Raw genomic sequence first — 20,399 nt, 5'->3', positions numbered from 1 at the left:
CTAGTAAGATATTTAGGGAAAGGGGAGCCTTAAACTAATGACCCATAATAGCCTGTACAAAGAGGTAGATATACTTTTTTTTTAATCTAGAAGGTTATATTTACTGTAGTATACATAGTAGTAAGTTTAGTATGTGTGTATTCACTTTTTTATGTATATTCTTGATATATTTAGCATTATTGTAGGTATGTGAAATCCACTTCTGTTTGTTTTCGTTTAAATAAAATAAATAGTATTGTTTTGTCTACCATTAAATAAGCTTTTATCATGGTGTAACATCTCCCCAGCTCTCACCTGCCACGTGAATTATACCCCCACTGTGACAGGCCATTACTAAATCTTGGTCAGTGGTTTTGGGAGGGGGTAACCCTCAGATTTATTTCAGAATTATAACACAATAACTCTACGCAGAAGTCAGTTTACAGTAAGAGGAAAATATTAAGGCTGTCAATTTAAAAATTGCAGTTAATCACGAGATTAAAAATAGTCATGATTAATTGCCGTTTTAATCACACTGCTAAACAATTAGAATACCAATTTAAAAAAAATTCTACATTTTCAAATATATCAATTTCAATTGCAACACAGTAACAAAAGAGTACAGTGTTCAAGTACTGTAGTGCAATCTCTATTGTGAAAATGCAACTTACAAATGTAGATTTTTTTTACATAACTGTATTAAAAAACAAAACAATGTAAAATTTTAGAACCTACGAATTGAAGCATGAAAGGACATATGACTGTTTAGCATATGTGGCATGTACATACCTTGCAATGATGGCTACAACAGTGCCATGTGAATGCCTGTTCTCACTTTCAGGTAACGTAAATAAGAAGCGGGCAGCATTATCTCCCATAAATGTAAACAAACTTGTTTGCCTTAACAAGAGGTAGGACTCAGTAGACTCGATTGGCACACGATAAAAAGAATTAAAAACTGGCTAACTGATAGTAAATGGACAATGTTCAGCAAAGGGTGTATTTCTAGTGACATCCCACAGGGATTGGTTCTTGGCCTTATTCTATTTAACAGTTTTATCGGTAGGGTTGCCAACTCTCCAGGAATTATTAATCTTTAATTAAGGGTTATGTTATGTGATGAATCCTCTAGGAGTATTTCTAAGTAAAATTGGCAACCCTATGTATCAGTGATCTGGAGGAAAACAAGAACACACAAAATCAGGGGTAGGGAGGGTAGTAAATAATGACAAGAATAGGTCAGTGATACAGAGCAATATAGATTGTTTGGTAAGCTGGGTGCCAGCAAGCAGAGTGAGTGAGTGTGTGTATCTAGGAATGTAGGCCACACTTACAGGATGGGGGACTTTATCCCAGGAAGCAGAAACTATGAAAAACATTTGTGGGTGGAGCTTGACAATCAACTGAACATGAACTTTCAGTGCAACACTATGGCCAATAGGACTAACTTCTCCCTCCAGACTGGACACCCCTCACACAGTTATAACAGGGAGGAGCTGATTGAGCTCACAGGCTCTCATTAATTCCTTCCAGGCCAACATAGGGTCTGTATACTCCAAAACAGTGTCATTATTATGCTTCATAAATCAAATTTGTTTTTCCCCCCAGTTTTTTTTTTAAAAGCAAAGAAAATACCACAGAGAACTACTTTAGAAAATCATAATTAAGGTCTCAAAGTGAAGCACTCAAAAGTTAGGAAATGCCAGAATTAATGTCTGTGCCACTTTAATTCAGCCCTTGTGTGTATGCATTATGGTACCGTCTGTAATTGCATGATCACACTCACTCCCCTACCCCCCAATACTGCTGCATCCTTCAGTGTACACATAACGAGCAGCTAATAGTTTGTTTTCCTCCCATTGCTCAATGTGTGGTCCTACACTTTATTTGCTGCATCCTTTTCAAACACTATTTTAAATACAAATTTATCAATTTCTTCATGGGGTTTTCTCTAACCCAGTGGTAGACAACGAGCGGCCCGCGCCGCTTCCCACAGCTCCCATTGGCCAGGAACGGTGAACTGTAGCCACTGGGAGCTGCCGACAGCCATGCCTGTGGATGGTCAATGTAAAACTGTCTCGTGGCACACCAGTGGATTACCCTGATGGGCTCTATGTGGCCCATAGGCTGCAGGTTGCCCACCACTGCTCTAACCTCTGCTGGATTCACAAACATCAATCTGTAGTCTAACAACACGCCTGTGAGGTGAGGAGATGGTATTATCCCCTTTTCACAGATAAGGAACTGAGGCACAGAAAGATTAAGGTCAAAGTATTCACCAATTTTGTATGCCTATACTGACACCGACTATCTGATTTTTCAGGATTTTGTTGCATTATATAGCACTTCCTATGTTCAAACCACATCACATCAACATCAGTTGCAGATCTGAATGCTCAGCACTTCTGCAAACCAAACCTCAGTGTCTCTAATAGGGCACCCAGAAAATGAGCAACAATTCGAGACCATCAGGGCCGATCATAGGGCAGTGTGGGGCCCGGAACATAGGCGCTGAGTTTCTAACCTGCTGGGGGGTGCTCCCCCCCAGCTCCGCCCAGGCCCTGACCCCACTCTGCCACTTCCTCCAAGATCCGACTCCTCCCCTGCATCTTCCCACCCTTGCCCCAGCTCTTCCCTGCTCAGTTCCGCCCCCTCCCCCCGAGCATGCTGCGCTCTCACTTCTCTCCTCCCCACCCGTGCCTCCTGATGCCACGAAACATCTGATCCGTGGTAGGCACTGAGAGGGAAGGGGAGGCGCTGATTGGCAGGCCCGTTGGCAAGCAGGAGGTGCTGGGGGGAGGGAGATCCTCCATGCCCCACTGCCTGTATGCTACTCACCTCTCTGTTTGCATCCTCACGTTGCTCGCTTGCCTCATGATTTTATCAAGCGCGGGGCCTGGGGCAGTGGCCCCAAGTCGTCCTACCCAAGGGACAGCTTTGGCGATCATCACTGAGAAGTTTGGTTTATGTGACTTGCCCAGCACCACAGAGGAACTCTGTGGCAGAGGCAAGGATAGAATCAAATTCTCCATGGCAACATTCTACTGCCTTAATGGCAAGACTGTTCTTCCACTTCCTTCAACCCCCTGCTTTATTCACTGCACGCTTTCCAACTTCTGTAACAAATGAGGCAACGGTCCTAGAGACAACAGTCTACACAAGCCAATTCATCCCTAGAGCACCATCAGTCCTGTGCAGTGGGAGAGAGATCCCCCCCCCAAAAAAGGGGGCTGAATTAAGGTTGCACATTTCTTAGCCTTTGATGTTAACGTACTCATGTTGCCACTCACATGGGTCATCTGCAGGGTTGGGGCTTTTGGATGAACCACAGAGACCTCTGCTACGTGAGCCAATAGAGTGACTGATAACAGAAGTATGTTGTCATCCATTATGTGCAGCAGTACTAGAAAGGTATGAGACACTTGGCTAGTGCCTTCCACAAATATTTGCTGACCGAAATGGTGAGAGAGAGAGAAACTGTTAATTTCATTCTAGACTCTGGAGGGGGCCATGCTCAAGTGGTTACCGATTCTTCTGCCCTGCTCCCACCAATCTGTTCCAGTCCCAGACATCTCTCTCCACTCTTGGTTTCTCATCCAATCTCAGCATGCTGCCTCCACTAGCCAGTCCTGATCTCCACTTATCAGGAGTCTCATACTTGTTCCAGTTCTCCCCCTTCCTGGCTCCTCATCCAAGCAGTCTTTCTCCCTCCTTTGTCCTCCAGTTTCCCCCATCCCCTCTGGCTTCCAGTCTCCCTCCTCAGGCTCTTTGTCCAATTCCAGCGTCTCCCCTCCCTTATCTTGTCTAATGGTCTCAGCGCCTTTGCCCAGCCTGTTAATTTCTCCCTCCCACTCCTTATCTCAATCCACATCCGGCTCCACACACACACCTCACCCTGATCCAGCTCTTGTCCCCAAAGCTTCCTCCTCTATGTTGCCTAGGCTCAAAAAACAATTAACCTATGAGGTATTTGCCAAACACAAACTGTTTGGGCTTAAATTTTCCATGCCAGTGTTATAAGCAACTGAGAACAGGATCTTGTAAAGGGAAGTGTTGGGAAACCTTAATTATAGGTGGCAATACCTGCCCTGCCTATAATACACCCCATATAATTTCACATCCTTGCACTCCACTAAATCAAATAGTAAAAATCAATTTTTTTTGGCAGAGTCAAATTGAGAATTTAGGTAAGCAAATTAGGTACTGAGCAACTGCAATAGCCATTGACTTAATGGGAGTCAAGAATACACAGCCCCTTTCATGGGGCATATGATATCTTGCAGGATTGGGATCAGTGTAAAAAAACAAGATGAATTTTGCTAACAGGAAGATTAACATTCCTACTTAGAGAGTGATATTTCCAGTTTGATTCAGAAATGCCAATGTGGCATACTGCTTACTACTCATCTGAACAGAACTATGCCATTGTACATTTTGTGCCTTTCACTGTTTGCTTTTTTAATGTAAATTAAACAGGTTCCTCATCAAGACGTGGCATCTGTTTCTTAGTTGAATTCCCAAAAGAGTTTAAATTAATAGGTACTATTCTTAGCTTAATGCTGATTTCTTATCGGAAATAAGTCATGACACCAGCTGCACTAAAATCAGTTTCTCTGATTAACCTTTTTTAGCAATTGTAATCTTTTGACTGCTTTGCTGAATTACTTAGCAAAAAGGCAACAAAATTAGGCAGGAAAAAATTAGAAACTGTTAAAATGTCTATCAAAGCTATTTATGTTTTGTTAGGTTTATCAGCAGGACTGACTTCTCTCTGAACATACTCCCTCTAATGCCCTTCACTGGTATTTCAATTATAGGTATTAAAGTGCAAAAACAGAGATCCATGCCTTTCTCTGAATACAAGTACTTGGCACAACTAGATGAAATAACACTAGTTTCACTAGGGCTGAACTCTGATAGCCACCATATTTTATTCAAAACAAACATTTACACATATTGTTTTTCAACTTCCATCCTTTGCACAGCCCAGGGCTTGGATCACTAGCAGTAACTGGCTACTTGGCCACTGCTGCTTTTATAGTCTTTAGCAGCAAAAAAGTTATTGGGGGAAGTGTTTCCCCAAGCATGTCAGACTCAACCCTCCCAGTTATCTGGACGAATATTCTTACTGCGCACTACTTAGCTAGTCTATGAGCTGCCAGGACTTCATGCAGGCAAGGTCAGCCAGCTATAGTGTTTCATACTTGTCACACAAGCCTAGTTATTTACTCCCTGGTGATCTGAGAAACACGTGTAGCAGATCCAGAAGAAGGGTTTCTTTCCAGGGACCAGAGTTGGGACAGGGTACTAATGGCCAACAATTGTTTATTCCTTGAATGCCAGAGGGCTAGTACAAATGCAGTGTGATGGTCTACCAACCTGAACATAAGTATGATCTGCTAATTCCTATTGTCATAGGTTCATTTCACGTGCTCCACTCCTACTTCCTAGAACACTACAGGTGATTTAGAGCACAATTTTTGGCAAGTGGTGTTGCACCTATCCAGAGGAACAGGTATCTGTGAGACATACACCTGGCCACCCAGGTACCCCAATTCCATAGTCAAGGGGGCAGCAGTGAGTGAAGCAGCAAGATGCTGGAGGGAGGCATACTCCCTGAAGTTTGGGAAATAAAAGGGAGTTCTGTGCCACTGCTTTTTGCAGAGGGGGAAGTTGTCTTCAGGATCATTTAAACCAGTGAATGTCTCTTAAAGGGCAATTAACTGTACACTTTCTGCTTTAACTAACTGAATTAGACAGATTTACAACAACAATACTTTACAATAAAATAAGAGCTCATTAAAAAAACAAAAAAACCCAGGACATACCCAACGATCTTGAAAAAGAAGAAAATCGAATACTGCCTCGCAACCCCATCTCTACCACCTCTTCAGTCATGTCTTCTATAAATTAGGCTTGCCAGGAAATACCCAAGGAGAATAGATGAGTTACCTTCCGGCCAACAATATGGGTTCTGAGAGATGAGGGAAGAAAGCCAGTTCCAGACCCTTGCTGAGAATGCCCTGCCACCAGCCCACCTCATTGTGCCAGGAAATGCTTTTAGCTGAAGTGCTTTACATGACCTCAAATGCCACAATCACTGCAGTGCCAGAGAAAGGTGGTCTCTGAAACAGCTGGGACCCACACCATTCAAAGATTACAGTCAAAATCTTCAACTTCACCAGGAAGTTGATCGATTGCTTATCTGATCAGTGTTCTGAACAGACTATGTGCTCTGCAAGAAACTCCACTTAATAAGCAGGACATCATGTTCTACACTACCTCTAAATTCCAAATGGCTTGATGATAGCCTACTATAGAGTACACTCTAGTAATCTAACCTCAAGTTCACAAAAGGCACAGATAATACAGTAAGGTCTGTCTCTGAAAGGAAAGGCGGCAACCTCCTTTCTGGATGCCTAAGAAAGATATCACTGAACCACCAGAAATCATGGGTAGGGCTCCGTGTTTGTCAGAGGTCACGGAAGTAATGGATTCCATGACTTTCCGTGACTTCTGCAGTGGCCAATGTGGCTGACCCCAAGGCCAGTTGCTCAGATGTCCTTGGGGACAGCTACACCGGTTGCTGCTGGAGCAGCTCTGCAGCCAGATGCTCAGGCGGCCCGCACCCAGCCGCACTGGCTGCTGCTGGCCCCAGGGATCGCCCAAGCAGTGGTGGCCAGTGCCGCTGCCTCCTCTCCTCCGCAGTAGCGGCTCCCTGCCCCAGCAGGTGCCCCAAGACAGGGATAGGTTATGGGGGTGTGAATTTTTATTTATTGCCCATGACCTGTCAATGACTTTTACTAAAAATATCCATGACTAAATAATAGCCTTAATCATGGGAAAAGAACACAGAAAAATGTTTTTTTTTAAATCATGAATATCCACACCTGGGAAGCAATATGGAAATATAAACATTTCACATACTGTTTAAGCCATTTTATATTTGCTGCTACCTGTAAATTCAGAGCCAACTAGAGATCTAAGAATACCATACGGTAAACTACCTCTTCTTCTGTTTATATTTATGTCATGTGCCAGATAGAAATTTCAGTCACTATGACGAGAATGGTGAACCATACATCATATTCTTTCAGAATTATACTTTTCCTGTCTGATTTAAATAGGATACTTATGTGGACTAACTCTCCAAGTGCACTTGGTTAACCAACAGCTCTCAGCACAGCCAGGCATCAGAAGTTATTATTCAGCTATTCTGGCACTGTCAAAACTCTGGCAGCTGACAAAAAAACACATTTAATTAGGACCAAGGCGGCCGAGACATTTGCTTATTCGGGGCATCATTGCCCAAGCCTTGGCTGTGTTGAACTCTGCTTTGTGCACTGATTGAAATAAGTTAAACCTACAACTGGTCTAGCCCCAGAGGAAAAGTAGCTCTGAAAAAACACACAAAATACAGCACTAAATGAACAACATATGACTCAAAGGAAAAGCCTGCTCAATGTCATGGCTGGCCTGATATTTCTCAACACCAATTCCTGTACTTCCAGGACAGGACTTTCGCCAATTACATTGATACTCAACTCAAATACATGTAGTCACCTGAAACAAAACTAGATTCCTTGTTCTCCTAAAAGGGCCACATTCTGCTACGCCCTCAGAACCTGACTCTAGAACCTTTGAAAAACAGCAGTTCTACTTAATATTTAATTGAATGTTGGTGTTGTAGATAAATTTTAGCAGAAAGAAGATCAAAAAGTGTTGTGAATCAACTTTTAAGTTGATCACAGATGGAGAACTGTGGGCAGAAAAAAAGTGTAGTTTCTTTAAAAAAAAAAACCACTATACATTTCCTAAGGTACAGTACAGGAAGAAGTTTTGGGTCAAGAACAGCATTATTCTGGTTGGAATGGAACTGTCCACTGGCAAGATCAATTCGACATTTTGCTGTTTCACAGAAGTGTGTTTGTCTTAAAAAGTTTTTAAATGACCATATTGAATACAAGTGTAAATAGCGATGTGGGTTAATTGTTTACATAAGATCTTTCAACCCAAAGATTCTCAAAGCATTTGTACAAACTATAGCCTTGAACCTGCAAGGAAAACCACTTAGGTGGATCCTAAACCAAGCCCTCACTGGGGCTTTTATGACCCTTGGATGAATGAGCCCGAGACAAATCAACTCTGGCGACTCTTCTGCCTCTGCCAAGTATAAGGGATGGTGTCATGCACTTGGGCTCATCCTTGAGGTGGTGCTCCTTTCTGTTGATATAACATAGTGGAGAACGAATGGGGCCTTTGAATAGATGTCTCCCTGGAGCTCAGGATGGAACAACAGCTCACTGATGCACCAAGAGAAACTAACCCAATGGCTGAGGCCTTTCGTAGCCTTCCTCTTCACAGTGAGTAGTCTAGAAAAGAGCAACAGACTGAACACTACTCTGGGACATGTTCTTCTCCAAGAGAAAGCAAACACTGGAAGTGCAGTCATTAATAGATGTTGAGATGTTTCATGAAGGACAGGTCTTAAATCTTGGTGACTTGGCTTCCGTTATAGTGCCAATACCTTGTATGTGGGGGTGGGTCCTAGGCTAACAGACTTATCTTTATATATATATTTTTCTTTGCTGGCTGGTATAAAAAAAAGAAAAACTACAGATTTGATACAAGGCTAAGGAAAAATAAACTGCACCCTGGGAAGAGCAAGCCAACACTGTAGGGGATTCAGGTCTGCTGCCATAAGTAATAAGGAGGAGTGGAGGCGGTTGGGCCTGCTTTGCCCTTTATGCTTTCAGGTGAGTGGATACTGTTGTATCCTTGGGGCAGCCGGTGTAGGAAGCAATCACTTGAGGCCAGAGAGCAGACAGCTAACCAAAACCTCCATTTTATTTACAGAGACAGAGACAGAGAGCTCACTCAGCCAGTTGAAACCGGCTGAGCTATCCCTTAATAGTCTAACTCAGTTGCCATAGTAACAAAACCCATGACAACCAAATACACAACATATTCCTCCCCCGCTAATAAGAACATCCCCTAAATAAAACACACACTATACTAGAGAAGGAGGGTAGACTGCCTCCATTCCCGGCAAAACCCTGAGGATTATTTTGCCCCATAACCGTGGGTTCGCCCTAACTAAAGATCCAGCCGATGAGGAGGCCTTCTGTCTCTAGGTGGATTACGGCGAACTTCTGGTGTTGTTGCACCCAAAAGTACTAGGGGCTCAGGGTCCGCAGCACGAATAGGTGAGGAGGTGGTATCAGCTCGTGCTGGGCAAAGGGGTATCTCAGCTGCCGGCAGTAATGGAGGAGAACAGTCAGGAACAGGTGACTCATGATTTGGTGTCTCACCAGGAGGGGTGAAGTCAGATCCCTCAACTGCAGATGGGTCCTGAAGACTGGCATGACCTGGCAACAGCTGATCTACATGTCGCCACAAGGTAAGATTCTCTGCAGTCCGGACTGTATAGGAAACAGGTCCTGTTTGAGTGATGACTGTGGCCGGGACCCATTTAGCTCTGGAAGTATAATTCCGAGCCAAAACTGGCTGTCCTGGGCTAAAGGTTCGGTCTTTTGCTCTGAGTGCCCGTCTGATGACTTGATATTGCTGCTGATGTTGCACAGTTTGTCTGGGTTCAGAAGGTTTCAGCAGATCAAAGCAAGTGCGCAGCTGTCGTCCCATCATTAGAAAGGCTGGGGAAGCCTGGGTCGTAGCATGAGGTGTGTTTCTATAGGAAAGTAAGAAGGTATCCAGACGCTTTTGAATGGAGTGTTGTCCCTTTGCTGATTTCAAAGCGTTTTTCATTGTCTGCACAAATCTTTCAGCTAATCCGTTGGTGGACGGATGATATGGTGCTGACGTGATGTGGTGTATCCCATTTGCCTTCATAAAATTTTGAAACTCCTGAGAGACGAACTGCGGTCCGTTGTCGCCACAAGTTGTTCTGGCAGACCAAAACGACTAAAGAGTCCTCGTAGTTTTTGGATAGTACTCTCTGCAGTAGTGGACTGCATTATAGAGACTTCTGGCCATTTAGAATGGGCATCTACTGCCACCAAGAACATGCTTCCTTCAAGGGGGCCAGCAAAGTCAACGTGAATACGTTGCCATGGGTTTTCAGGCCAGTCCCATGGGTGTAGGGGTGCCCACTGGGGTGCATTTCTTACACCCTGACATGACATACAAGCTTTTGCCTTCTCTTCAATAGCACTGTCCAATCTAGGCCACCAAAAATAGCTTCGTGCAATTTCCTTCATGCGCACTATTCCACAGTGACCGGAATGTAGCTGTTCTAACATCTGTGATCTCAGGGGTGGTGGAATAATGACACGCCTCCCCCACAACAAACAACCAGATTGGACCGATAACTCCGTCCGCCTGGACATGTAGGGAACAAGGTCGGGTGAGACCGGAGAGGTTTGTCGAGATTTTCCATGCATCACCAGGTCCATAACTTGGGATAATACTGGGTCAACACGGGTTGCCTTCTTTATCTGAGCAGCAGTGATGGGTGTATTCTCTACCTGTTCAAAGTAGAAGATTTCCTTTTGGGCACTATCTTGATGTTTGACCGGTAAAGGCAACCTTGAGAGGCCATCTGCATTGCCGTGCACACTGGATTTCCGATATTTGATTTCATGTGTGTGTGCAGAAAGTATCAATGCCCAACGTTGCATACGACTAGCAGCTAATGGGGGAATGCCTGTGTAGGGTCCAAAAATTGATGTCAGAGGTCGATGGTCTGTAAGAAGAGTAAACTTTCGCCCAAACAGGTACTGATGAAACTTCCTAATTCCAAAAACAATTCCTAATGCCTCACGTTCGATTTGGGCGTAGTTAGTTTCTGCTTTGCTTAGAGTGCGTGAAGCAAAAGCAATAGGTCTTTCTTCTCCCGAAGGCATAATGTGTGACACGACCGCTCCCACTCCATAAGGGAAAGCATCGCAGGCCAATTGCAGGGGTAAGGATGGATCAAAGTGCGTTAGAACTTCAGAATTTAACAATGCATCCTTAGCTTTGTTAAATGCAACATCACAGGCTTCAGTCCACTTCCAGGCCTTGTTCTGCCCAAGGAGCTCATGAAGTGGTTTTAGCAGTGTGGCTAACTGTGAGATGAACTTTCCATAATAGTTCAGTAGTCCTAGAAATGAGCGTAGCTGGCTTACATTTTGAGGTGGGGGAGCCTCCACAATAGCTTTAACTTTTGCAGGGGCCTTATGAAGACCTGCAGAATCGATGATGTGTCCCAAATATTCAACAGAGGGCTTGAAGAATTCACACTTGTCTTTGCGAACTCGTAGGCCATACTCTTCCAGTCTTTGTAGGGTAGCCTCTAAATTCTTTAAGTGATCCTCTTCATTTCTTCCAGTGACCAGGATATCATCCAGATAGCACTGAACTCCTGACAAGCCACACAAGATCTGGTCCATAGCCCTCTGGAACACGGCGGGAGCCGATCTGATTCCGAAGGGTAGGCGACAATATCGATAAAGCCCCTTATGAGTCACAATAGTCAACAGCTCTTGGGACTTTTCATCGACGTGCATCTGTAAATATGCTTGACTCAGATCAATCTTACTGAACTTTTGTCCCCCAGCCAGGCCTGCGAAGAGGTCATTGATGCGGGGAAGCGGGTATTGCTCTGCACACAACACTGGGTTGACAGTGACTTTAAAATCACCGCAAATCCGGAGAGAGCCATCTTTCTTCACTATTGGAACGATAGGAGTGGCCCATGAGCTATGGGTAACTGGTATTAGGACTCCATTGGTGACCAGGCGCTCCAGGTCTGCTTCAACTTTTGGCCTGATGGCATATGGCACAGTTCGGGCTTTCAGATATTTTGGTGGACTGCCAGGTTTAATGTTCAATGTCACAGTGATTCCCTTCATACTTCCCAAATCATCTCCAAAAACAGCAGCATGTTTCCTTAGTATAGGGGTTAGACTGGTTTCTTCTTTAGTCATCCGGTGCACTTCTGCCCAGTTCAGCTGAATCTTCCCAAGCCAAGACCTACCCATTAAGGCTGGGTAGTCACCTTTCACCACAAACAGTGGCAATTTAGCCGCCTGTCCATTGAGCTCCACCTTAACATCAATAGTGCCCAACATGGGCACAGCTTCACCTGTATACGTCTTCAGAACAGTTTTTGTTGCCTTAAGCGGAAGATGCTGTAGCTTTTCCTTATACACAGTCTCCGGAACCAGCGAGACAGCTGCACCGGTGTCTAGTTCCATGCGTATAGGTTTGCCCTCCAATAAGAGGGTTACCCAGTATTCATGTGAGCCCGCTGCCAAAGACAAAACATGCAGTGGCACTTCCTCTTGTGAGGAGGTGTCACCTTGATCATCCTGGGTCTGCTCTAGGGTATGCAAGGTTCCTCTTTTGTCGGCCAGACCACAGGCCTCTTTTTCTTTTGTTTACAGGCATACTCAATGTGTCCCTTTGCCACAGTGTCGACACACCAGGTCCTTACACCAGCATTCTGATGCCTGGTGACCCAGCTTACCACAGCGGTAACATTCTTGACTCTGCACCGTTTTGTGGGTCAGTTCTTGTGACACTTTTTGCACCCTAGGGGATGCACCGATGTATTGTGCCTCCCTTGTAGCCAGTTCCATGGAGACAGCAATATCAACAGCCTTCTGTAATGTAAGCTGAGCCTCTGTCAGTAGGCGCTTCCGTATAGCTTCACTGCAGAGGCCACACACTAACCTGTCACGCAGGGCATCATTTAACATCTCTTTAAATTCACAGTGTTCTGCTAGCTTTTTTAAAATGGCTACAAATTGTACAACTGTTTCATCTTCCTTTTGGTCTCTTTTGTGGAACCTATATCTTTCAGCAATTACCAGTGGTTTTGGGGAGAAATGAGACCCCAGGATTTCCACAATGTCACTGTAAGATTTAGTCTCAGGCTTAACAGGGTGTAGTAAGCTGCGTAGCAGGGAGTAGGTTTTAGCCCCTACAACAGTTAAGAATATTGGCACCTTCTTCGCTTCTGTAATGTCATTTGCAATACCAAAAAGCTCAAAACGCTCAGTATACACATGCCACTGCTCTGTATTCTCATCAAAAGGCTCCAGGGGCCTGGTCAGAGTAGCCATGATTTTTAGTTTCACTTTCACACTCAGTGCAACAAGCAGCTTTTTTTCTTTGTTTGGTCTTTACCTTGACTTCTACTTCCTTCTGTTACTGGAGCAGCACCAGGATCCCATCGTCGTCGCCAGTGTTGTATCCTTGGGGCAGCTGGTGTAGGAAGCAATCACTTGAGGCCAGAGAGCAGACAGCTAACCAAAACCTCCATTTTATTTACAGAGACAGAGAGCTCACTCAGCCGGTTGAAACCGGCTGAGCTATCCCTTAATAGTCTAACTCAGTTGCCATAGTAACAAAACCCATGACAACCAAATACGCAACAGATACAAGGGGACCTAGAATGCAGGCACACCCCCCAAAAGAATTCAGTTTTGTGCTGCATATGGGTCACATGCGTGCAAAGAGTGGAATCTGTGTGGATATATCACTCAAAAAAGAAAGGTTAGTTTCTGAGGGGCTCAATCTCTGCAGGAGCCCTCAACTAACGGTATGTCTATACTGCATTTTAAAACCCGTGGCAGCAAGTCTCAGATTGCAAGTCTACAGACTTGGGTTTGCACTGTTGCTAAAAGCAGCAGTGTAAACATTGCAGCCTGGACTGCAGGTCAGGCTCTGAAACTCATCCCCCTCCCTAGGCCCCACCTCCAGCTCAGGCTGCAATGTTTACACTGCTGATTTTAGCACTGTAGTGCAAGCCCAAGTCTGTAGATCTGGGCTTAGATTGGGTAGATATACCCCAGTTCTCACCATAGTCCTCTGCTCATCAAGACCTCATCACATCAGAGCCCGTCTCTTTTTCCTCCAGCTCAGAGCCATCCCACACTGGCACCCTTCTTGGATATTATCCCTGCTCACAGATGTGACTTTGGAATATGATTATGAGACCTTGAGACTGTGATCACATCACAAATGGACCCCGATAGCTCACAGAGGCCCCACTGATTTTAAAAGGGCAGTCCTGTTGAGAATTTATAGGCCAAAGCATTTAAAAGATATGATGCCAAAATATTTTATATAAATTGATATACATCTGTCATGTCTTGCAAATGCCTTGTCTATTTAACCCCAAATTGTCCCAGTTTTCCTCCTGGATAGAGAGCTACAAGTGCATAATTACAGGCACATTGGTTTTGTTTCAGTGAAACTAGGAGAGGGTCAAAATTTGGCTTTAGAACAAAACTTGTAACAATAACCTTAATCACAGCTAGACTAGCATCTCTCCATAATTAGATTTATGAAATTAACATCCCTCGTACTTTGAAAACTGTGAGCTTTAGAGATAAACAGTGAAGCTAAATTTTAAAAAAAGACTTCATTTATATTTTTCAATGTAGTGAGCTGTGACTGACATTTCTGAAATCTCAGGAGGAGTCTTTTCATTGCTGCTATTTTCATGTCTTCAGATTGAGAGGATTATTCCCTAGATAATTTTAACCAGAAGTAAATTTCAGATAAATTTTGTTCTGGTAGTAAGAAGAAAAATAATACAGTATGTCCCAACAGAATGCATTCAGAGTCTCTTGCACTCCAACTTTTCACCTGCTTTATTATATTGTGACTGTCAAAGGAAAGATTTCATTAAAAGTTAATTTTAATCTAATGAATAATAATGAATACTGTTTAGACAGTGCCTGCCAAAGTTGACTGTCTAAGAAATCTTGCAGTGATTGCTACAGCAAGGAAGCTAAAGCCATAAATACATCAATATATTTTAATTATTATTGACAATAAGAAAATATATTAGAATTTTATTTAACTACTACTGACATTCTCCTAGAGTTAAGCATGAAGATTAGGATGATGACTCTTGGATGGTACAATTACATTAAAGTCTCTCCTAATTTCTCAGCTGACATTATGCTACAGACTATTATGATTATTAGTATTCATGCAATGCCACAGTTGTGCATGGTTCTTTACAGACAGTTTAGAATTCCAGTTCCTTGGATAGGAATTGGTAATATTCTAATTAGTAATAATACACCAACGGATCCGTGACATGCTGCCAAAATATCAAGTGGTTTGTTAAAAAATTTTCCACCTCAGTTAGCAAACATATGACACTCCTCAGCAAGATACAGCCCCACTAACACACAAGAATAAAAATACTTTTAATTCCATTGATTTTTTTTGCATTTTTCTTTGAAGCATCTGGTACTCTGTCACTATCAGAGATTGAATACTGGATGAGAATGAACACTTGTCCAACCTGATATGTCAATTGCGTATTTTCCTGTAACAACTTTGCATGCTACACTCCTATTCACTTACGACATACCTGGGGAGATTAGAGGACACATTTTTTTTAGAAGCAGTGTTCCTCTTTTTAAAAAAAAAAGTCAGTGGGATTATAAAATTAAGCATGTTTAAATGCTTTACTGGATTGCAGTGAGAGTGCTCAGAACCTTGCAAGATCAGTTACTGAGCCTAACAACATTGTCAAATAGAGTAAGCTGTAATGGTACTTTCTGGGTCGTGGACACTGAACACTAGCAACTTGAATCAGACAACAAAACTCATTTCATAGAAGTCAAACTGCCACAGCACACCAACTTTCAAATCACTGTTCTGATATGGGCAAGATTTGACTATTGCTCCTCACCTTTTGTCAGGGTTACTCACCTAGTGGATATAGGGGAAGCAGTGGAAGAGATCTCGATTTTAATAAGGTTTTTGTCACAGTCCTACATGACACTTTTATAAGCCAACTAGAGAAATGCTGCCTAGATGAAATTACTATAAGGTGAGTGCACAATTGGTTGACAGACCATATTCAGAGTAGTTAATTATCAATGGCTCACTTTCAAACTGGGATGGTGTATCTAAAAGGGATCCACAAGGGTCAGTCCTGGGTCTGGTACTAATATGTATTTTCATTGATGACTTGGATAAAATGATTATCAAGTTTCAAAATTTGCAGAGGACACCAAACTGGGAAGAATTGCAAGCATTTTGGAGGAAAGGATTAGAATTCAAAACCTTGACAAATTGGAGAATTGATCTAAAAATCAACAAGATGAAATTCAATAAAGACAAGTGCAAAGTAACATACTTAGGAAGGAAAAAACAAATGCACAACTACAAGATGGGGAATAACTGGCGAGGCGGTACTACTGCTGAAAAGTATCTTGGGGTTAGAGAGGATCACAAATTGCATGAATCAACAACAACATGATGTAGTTCCAAATAAATAAATGTCTAATATTTTGGGGTGTATTAACAAGAATGTTGTAAATAAGACATGGGACGGAATTATTCTATTCCACTTGGCACTGGTTAGCTTGAGTATTGTGTCCAATCCTGTATACAAGACTTTAGGAAAGATGTCAACAAATTGGAGATTGTCCAGAGGAGAGTAACAGAAATATTTAAAAACCTGAGCTATGAGGAAAGGTTAAAAAAACTGGGCATATTTAGTCTTGAGAAAAGCGGTGACACTTGATAGGCCTTAACATATTTTGAAGGCTGTTATAAAGAGAATGGTGATGAACCATACTCCACGTCCACTGAAAGTAGGGTAAGTAGTAATGGCTTAATCTGCAACAAGGGAGATTTAGGTAAGGTATTAGGACAAAAACTTTCTAACACTAAGAGTAGTTAAGCTTTGGAATAAACCTCCAAAGGGAGGCTGTGCAATCCCTATCTGTGGAGGTTTTTAAGAACAGGTTGGACAAAGCACCTGTTGGAGATGGACTAGGTTTACTTGGTCCTGCCTTATCACAGGAAGCTGGACATGACTTCGAGGACCTGTCCAGCCCTAAATTTCTGTGATTCTAGTACTCCTTTTAATGTAATCCCTTTCATATAGGGTAGTTATAACTTACATTAAAGCAACAAAAAAAGCGGTAAATTGAAGCATATTCCTGTGTTTATGAGTGGGAGGAGCACTTCAAGGAATAACACTGACATTTTCCCTCCATTTGTGACACATAGCCATATGAAGAGGGTTACCGTACTATTAGATCTCTTTGTGATCTGAAGGCCAGAGTAAATGAGACAGACTAAGACCACAAGTATGGTTAGTGTTACTAACATATTAGTAGGCTTAGAACTTATTTGGATTCATCTGTGCCCAATATAACCTTGAGGTTCTCGATACTGGGTGAGAACTGACCTTCCAATAACAATGATTTTGGAACAGTTCAAGTAAAGCATCTTTTTTCTTTTTTGGGGGGCAGGGGGGAGAGAACCATAGCTTCTAGTCTATTTACTTACGATATCAAGACTGGTTTCAAAAAAGAACAGAATTATTTTCACTTATAGCTAGCATGATAAAGATGCACCAATTATATAAGGGCTAGTAAAACTTGTTTTTCTTTTCACCTACCTATTCTGCCAATCAAAGTTTTATTTCTACTTGGTAGAACATCTCAACTTGAAATCTCATGTCCTGATGAGATAGTGCAGTGAGATGTGAACAAACATCAGAAAGCTAGCATAAGCAAATACTCTAATGGAAAAATGCCTCATTGGAAAAACAAGTGAGAGCACCATACCTGTACGCATAGCATCTTTCTGAATGCTTTCATAGTTATGCCAGTCCTTTCTTTTCAAGCCATCTGTCCAGGTATAGAGCTGTCCATCTCCCAGGCCCAGTGGAAATGTCTGTAGAAAAGGAAGATAATGTTTTTTTATTATTAAAGCATAGAGGCATTTATGATCCAATACAAAAATTGCGGCATCCTTTCAACTGAAACTTAATATAAAACTGGTTTCTAACAAGTTTAATTCTGTACCAGGTATTGTACAACAATACAACTGTAAAGGAGATTAAATATTTTGTAGCACTGATTTTTGAGTTTGCCATTCTTGTCTGCAAGGTATTTGGCTAATACAAGGCACATATTGAACTCCACATGCAGTAAATCAAGTCTAGCTGGACCTGAAAATTCAGCAAGAAAGCGACATAATTTCTTTCTTGACTAAATGACTAATAGCCACACAACAACAGTAAAACTGTACCACTGCTTCGACCTTGTATTTCTCACTCCCATGGATTTTTCATAGCAAGAAGGTATTGTAAAGGGAAGGAGGATGATTCACTGAAAGCGAGCAGTTTACAAAACACCCAGGACACACACAACTCCTCCCAATCCCGTAAACTCAAGAGCTGTCCAGCAATTTAATCATTGCTCACAACGGGAGATGTAAGTGCTCAGCACACCTCAATGGGGCTCTTAAACACAAACTATTGGTACACAAAAAAAGGATCACATTCTTGGGTCTATTCCAGCCCCTTTGCTTTGCTCCACTAATGCAAAAGGCAGGTAAAGCCAGTAGATCTGGCCCTGGTATAGTGGGAACAAGAGAAGGGGCAAGAGGTACTGCTAGCATATTAGCCTTACATAGTCCAGCTCCAGTTTGTAGGGAAATGATATTTCTATGCTATGGCTATTCTCAGCTGTCAGGCCAGTCACTTGGGACCATAGGAAGCTAGGTGTATTATAAATTAGAACAATTTAGGGCTCCTTTAATTTATGTTGGAGTTCAGTTTGTCAGCCTCAAAATTGTGAAGCTTCAAAAAGGTGGCATAAAGTCTCCTTTACTCCCACCTCACTGCCTCAGGACCCTTCCCAAGCAGAGTTAATCGGCCCCACTTTCAGGGCAAATACATTTAACAGTAGCAAATGCTATAACCTTTCAATTTATAGTCATTAGAAATAGTTTGAGTTAAGTCATCACCATAGGACACAATTGTGCCATTGGTTACAAACATGCTATTCCTATTGATTGCAGAGTCACATAGCTAAAGGGCAGAATTTGTCTCAGAACGTACACTGGTTAGCAGCACATTTCCACTGTGTTTAATCACATGCACACCAAATTTTGATCCTTTTTTCAGTTTCAAATATTATTTCACCCACATAGTAAAACATTTTTTTGCTTTAAAAGGCTCAAACAGTAAACTGACAGGAAATGCTTCCAAAATCTTCAGAAAGAGGCCACTAGGCCTGACTTGTAACTGACACACCCAGGGCAGGTCTACACTATGGCGCTAAGTCAATTTAAGTTACACAAGTCCAGCTACGTGAATAACATAGCTGGAGTCGATGTACTTTAGGTCAACTTATTGCAGTGTCTACAATGTGCTGGGTTTACGGGAGAAACTCTCCTGTCAACTTCACCGGAATGAGCAGCATAAGGGGAGTACCAGGGTCCATGGGAGAGCGATTGGCGGTTGATTTAGCAGGTCTTCACTAGACCCGCTAAAATTGATCCCCAGTGGATCAATTGCCGTGCATCCATACCTCAGTAAGTGGAGACAAGCCCCCAGAGACAGTTCTCATCTGGAATAGGTAGATCACGCATGACAATTTCCACAGGGACAATATAAAATCTAGTCATAAGATTACTATCCTGCATCTTAACCCCTGGACCATACTGCCTTGTCCACTATGCTATCTCCTACCCATTGAACCATAACATACTCCCTATCCTCTCTTCCTTGGATAATGGAGCTGGAATTTCTATATGGCCCTTTCCACTTCCAGTTACAAGCCAAATTTCCACCTTACCTCCCTCCCCTGCCCTCAGATTACTGGGGTCCTTAGGCTCAGCTATATCCCTCTGCCTGAGGGAACAGAACAGTTAACAGTTTTCATGCTCTCTGACTAAACACAGTCAGAGAGAACAGAACACCAGTCAGCACATTTCCTCATGATGTGGAAACTAGCCCGAGCAATGTTCCCTGCCACTTTGTCAAGGTTCTCTTGCAGGTAATAAGTGTGGAAGTGGTACAGATAAATGGTGCCAACATGCACAAGCCAATTTTGAGCCCTGCTTCCACAATATATTTTACCTGCCTCCAACAGTAAAAGATTTTTTTGTCTATGACTCTTTTTGGAAAAGGCTCTTAAAAATGAAATGATAAAGTATCATTAAATAAAAGTAGTAGACAGGAAATAAAATCCAAATCTGACAGACTGTATGGCAGTGAAAAGGTAATTTCAAATGCCACTGAAGATTTTTTCCAAACCCTTAATTTAAGAAAACTTGCTTAGAAATTATGTAGACATGGAAACGCAAGCAAGGTGGAATATTATACGTGTTTACTGCTATCTAGTGGATATGAAAACTGCCACTTAAATTGAATGTAAAAAGTGGGTCTGTTCTCTTAATTGCAGCTTCAAGCCAAAAAGTTATGCAAAATGGAAAGCATATTCATATTTATGCATCTTCCAAATGTTTTCAAGTGTGCATCAATGGAAACAAAGATCTGCTTGAAAGGCAACCCTAGGGAAGCAACATTTGATCAGCATTCCACTGAACAACACTGCAACCATTACAAAAATCTTATATTGCACTAAAAATGGTTATTAATCTCATATATTTAAAGTATATGAACTGAATGAACACAGGAC

The 20,399-nt window shown here is 42.4% G+C and overlaps 1 protein-coding gene across 4 annotated transcripts in view; it reads right to left on the bottom strand.

The window, feature by feature from the left end:
- Positions 1-17,638, bottom strand: part of GALNTL6 (polypeptide N-acetylgalactosaminyltransferase like 6) — a 564,733-nt gene extending 547,095 nt beyond the window's left edge. For all 4 annotated transcript variants that reach the window (XM_039541774.1, XM_039541779.1, XM_039541781.1 and 1 more), the window contains exon 1: positions 17,535-17,638. In XM_039541774.1, the coding sequence (XP_039397708.1) occupies positions 17,535-17,544 (10 nt within the window). In that variant the 5' untranslated portion in view covers positions 17,545-17,638. The remainder of the gene's footprint in view (positions 1-17,534) is intronic.
- Between the last annotated feature and the right edge of the window lie 2,761 nt (positions 17,639-20,399).

This window comes from Mauremys reevesii, linkage group 5 (assembly GCF_016161935.1).
Source record: "Mauremys reevesii isolate NIE-2019 linkage group 5, ASM1616193v1, whole genome shotgun sequence".
In the NCBI taxonomy this organism is placed as follows: domain Eukaryota; kingdom Metazoa; phylum Chordata; order Testudines; family Geoemydidae; genus Mauremys; species Mauremys reevesii.
This window is presented reverse-complemented; position numbering and strand designations above follow the sequence as displayed.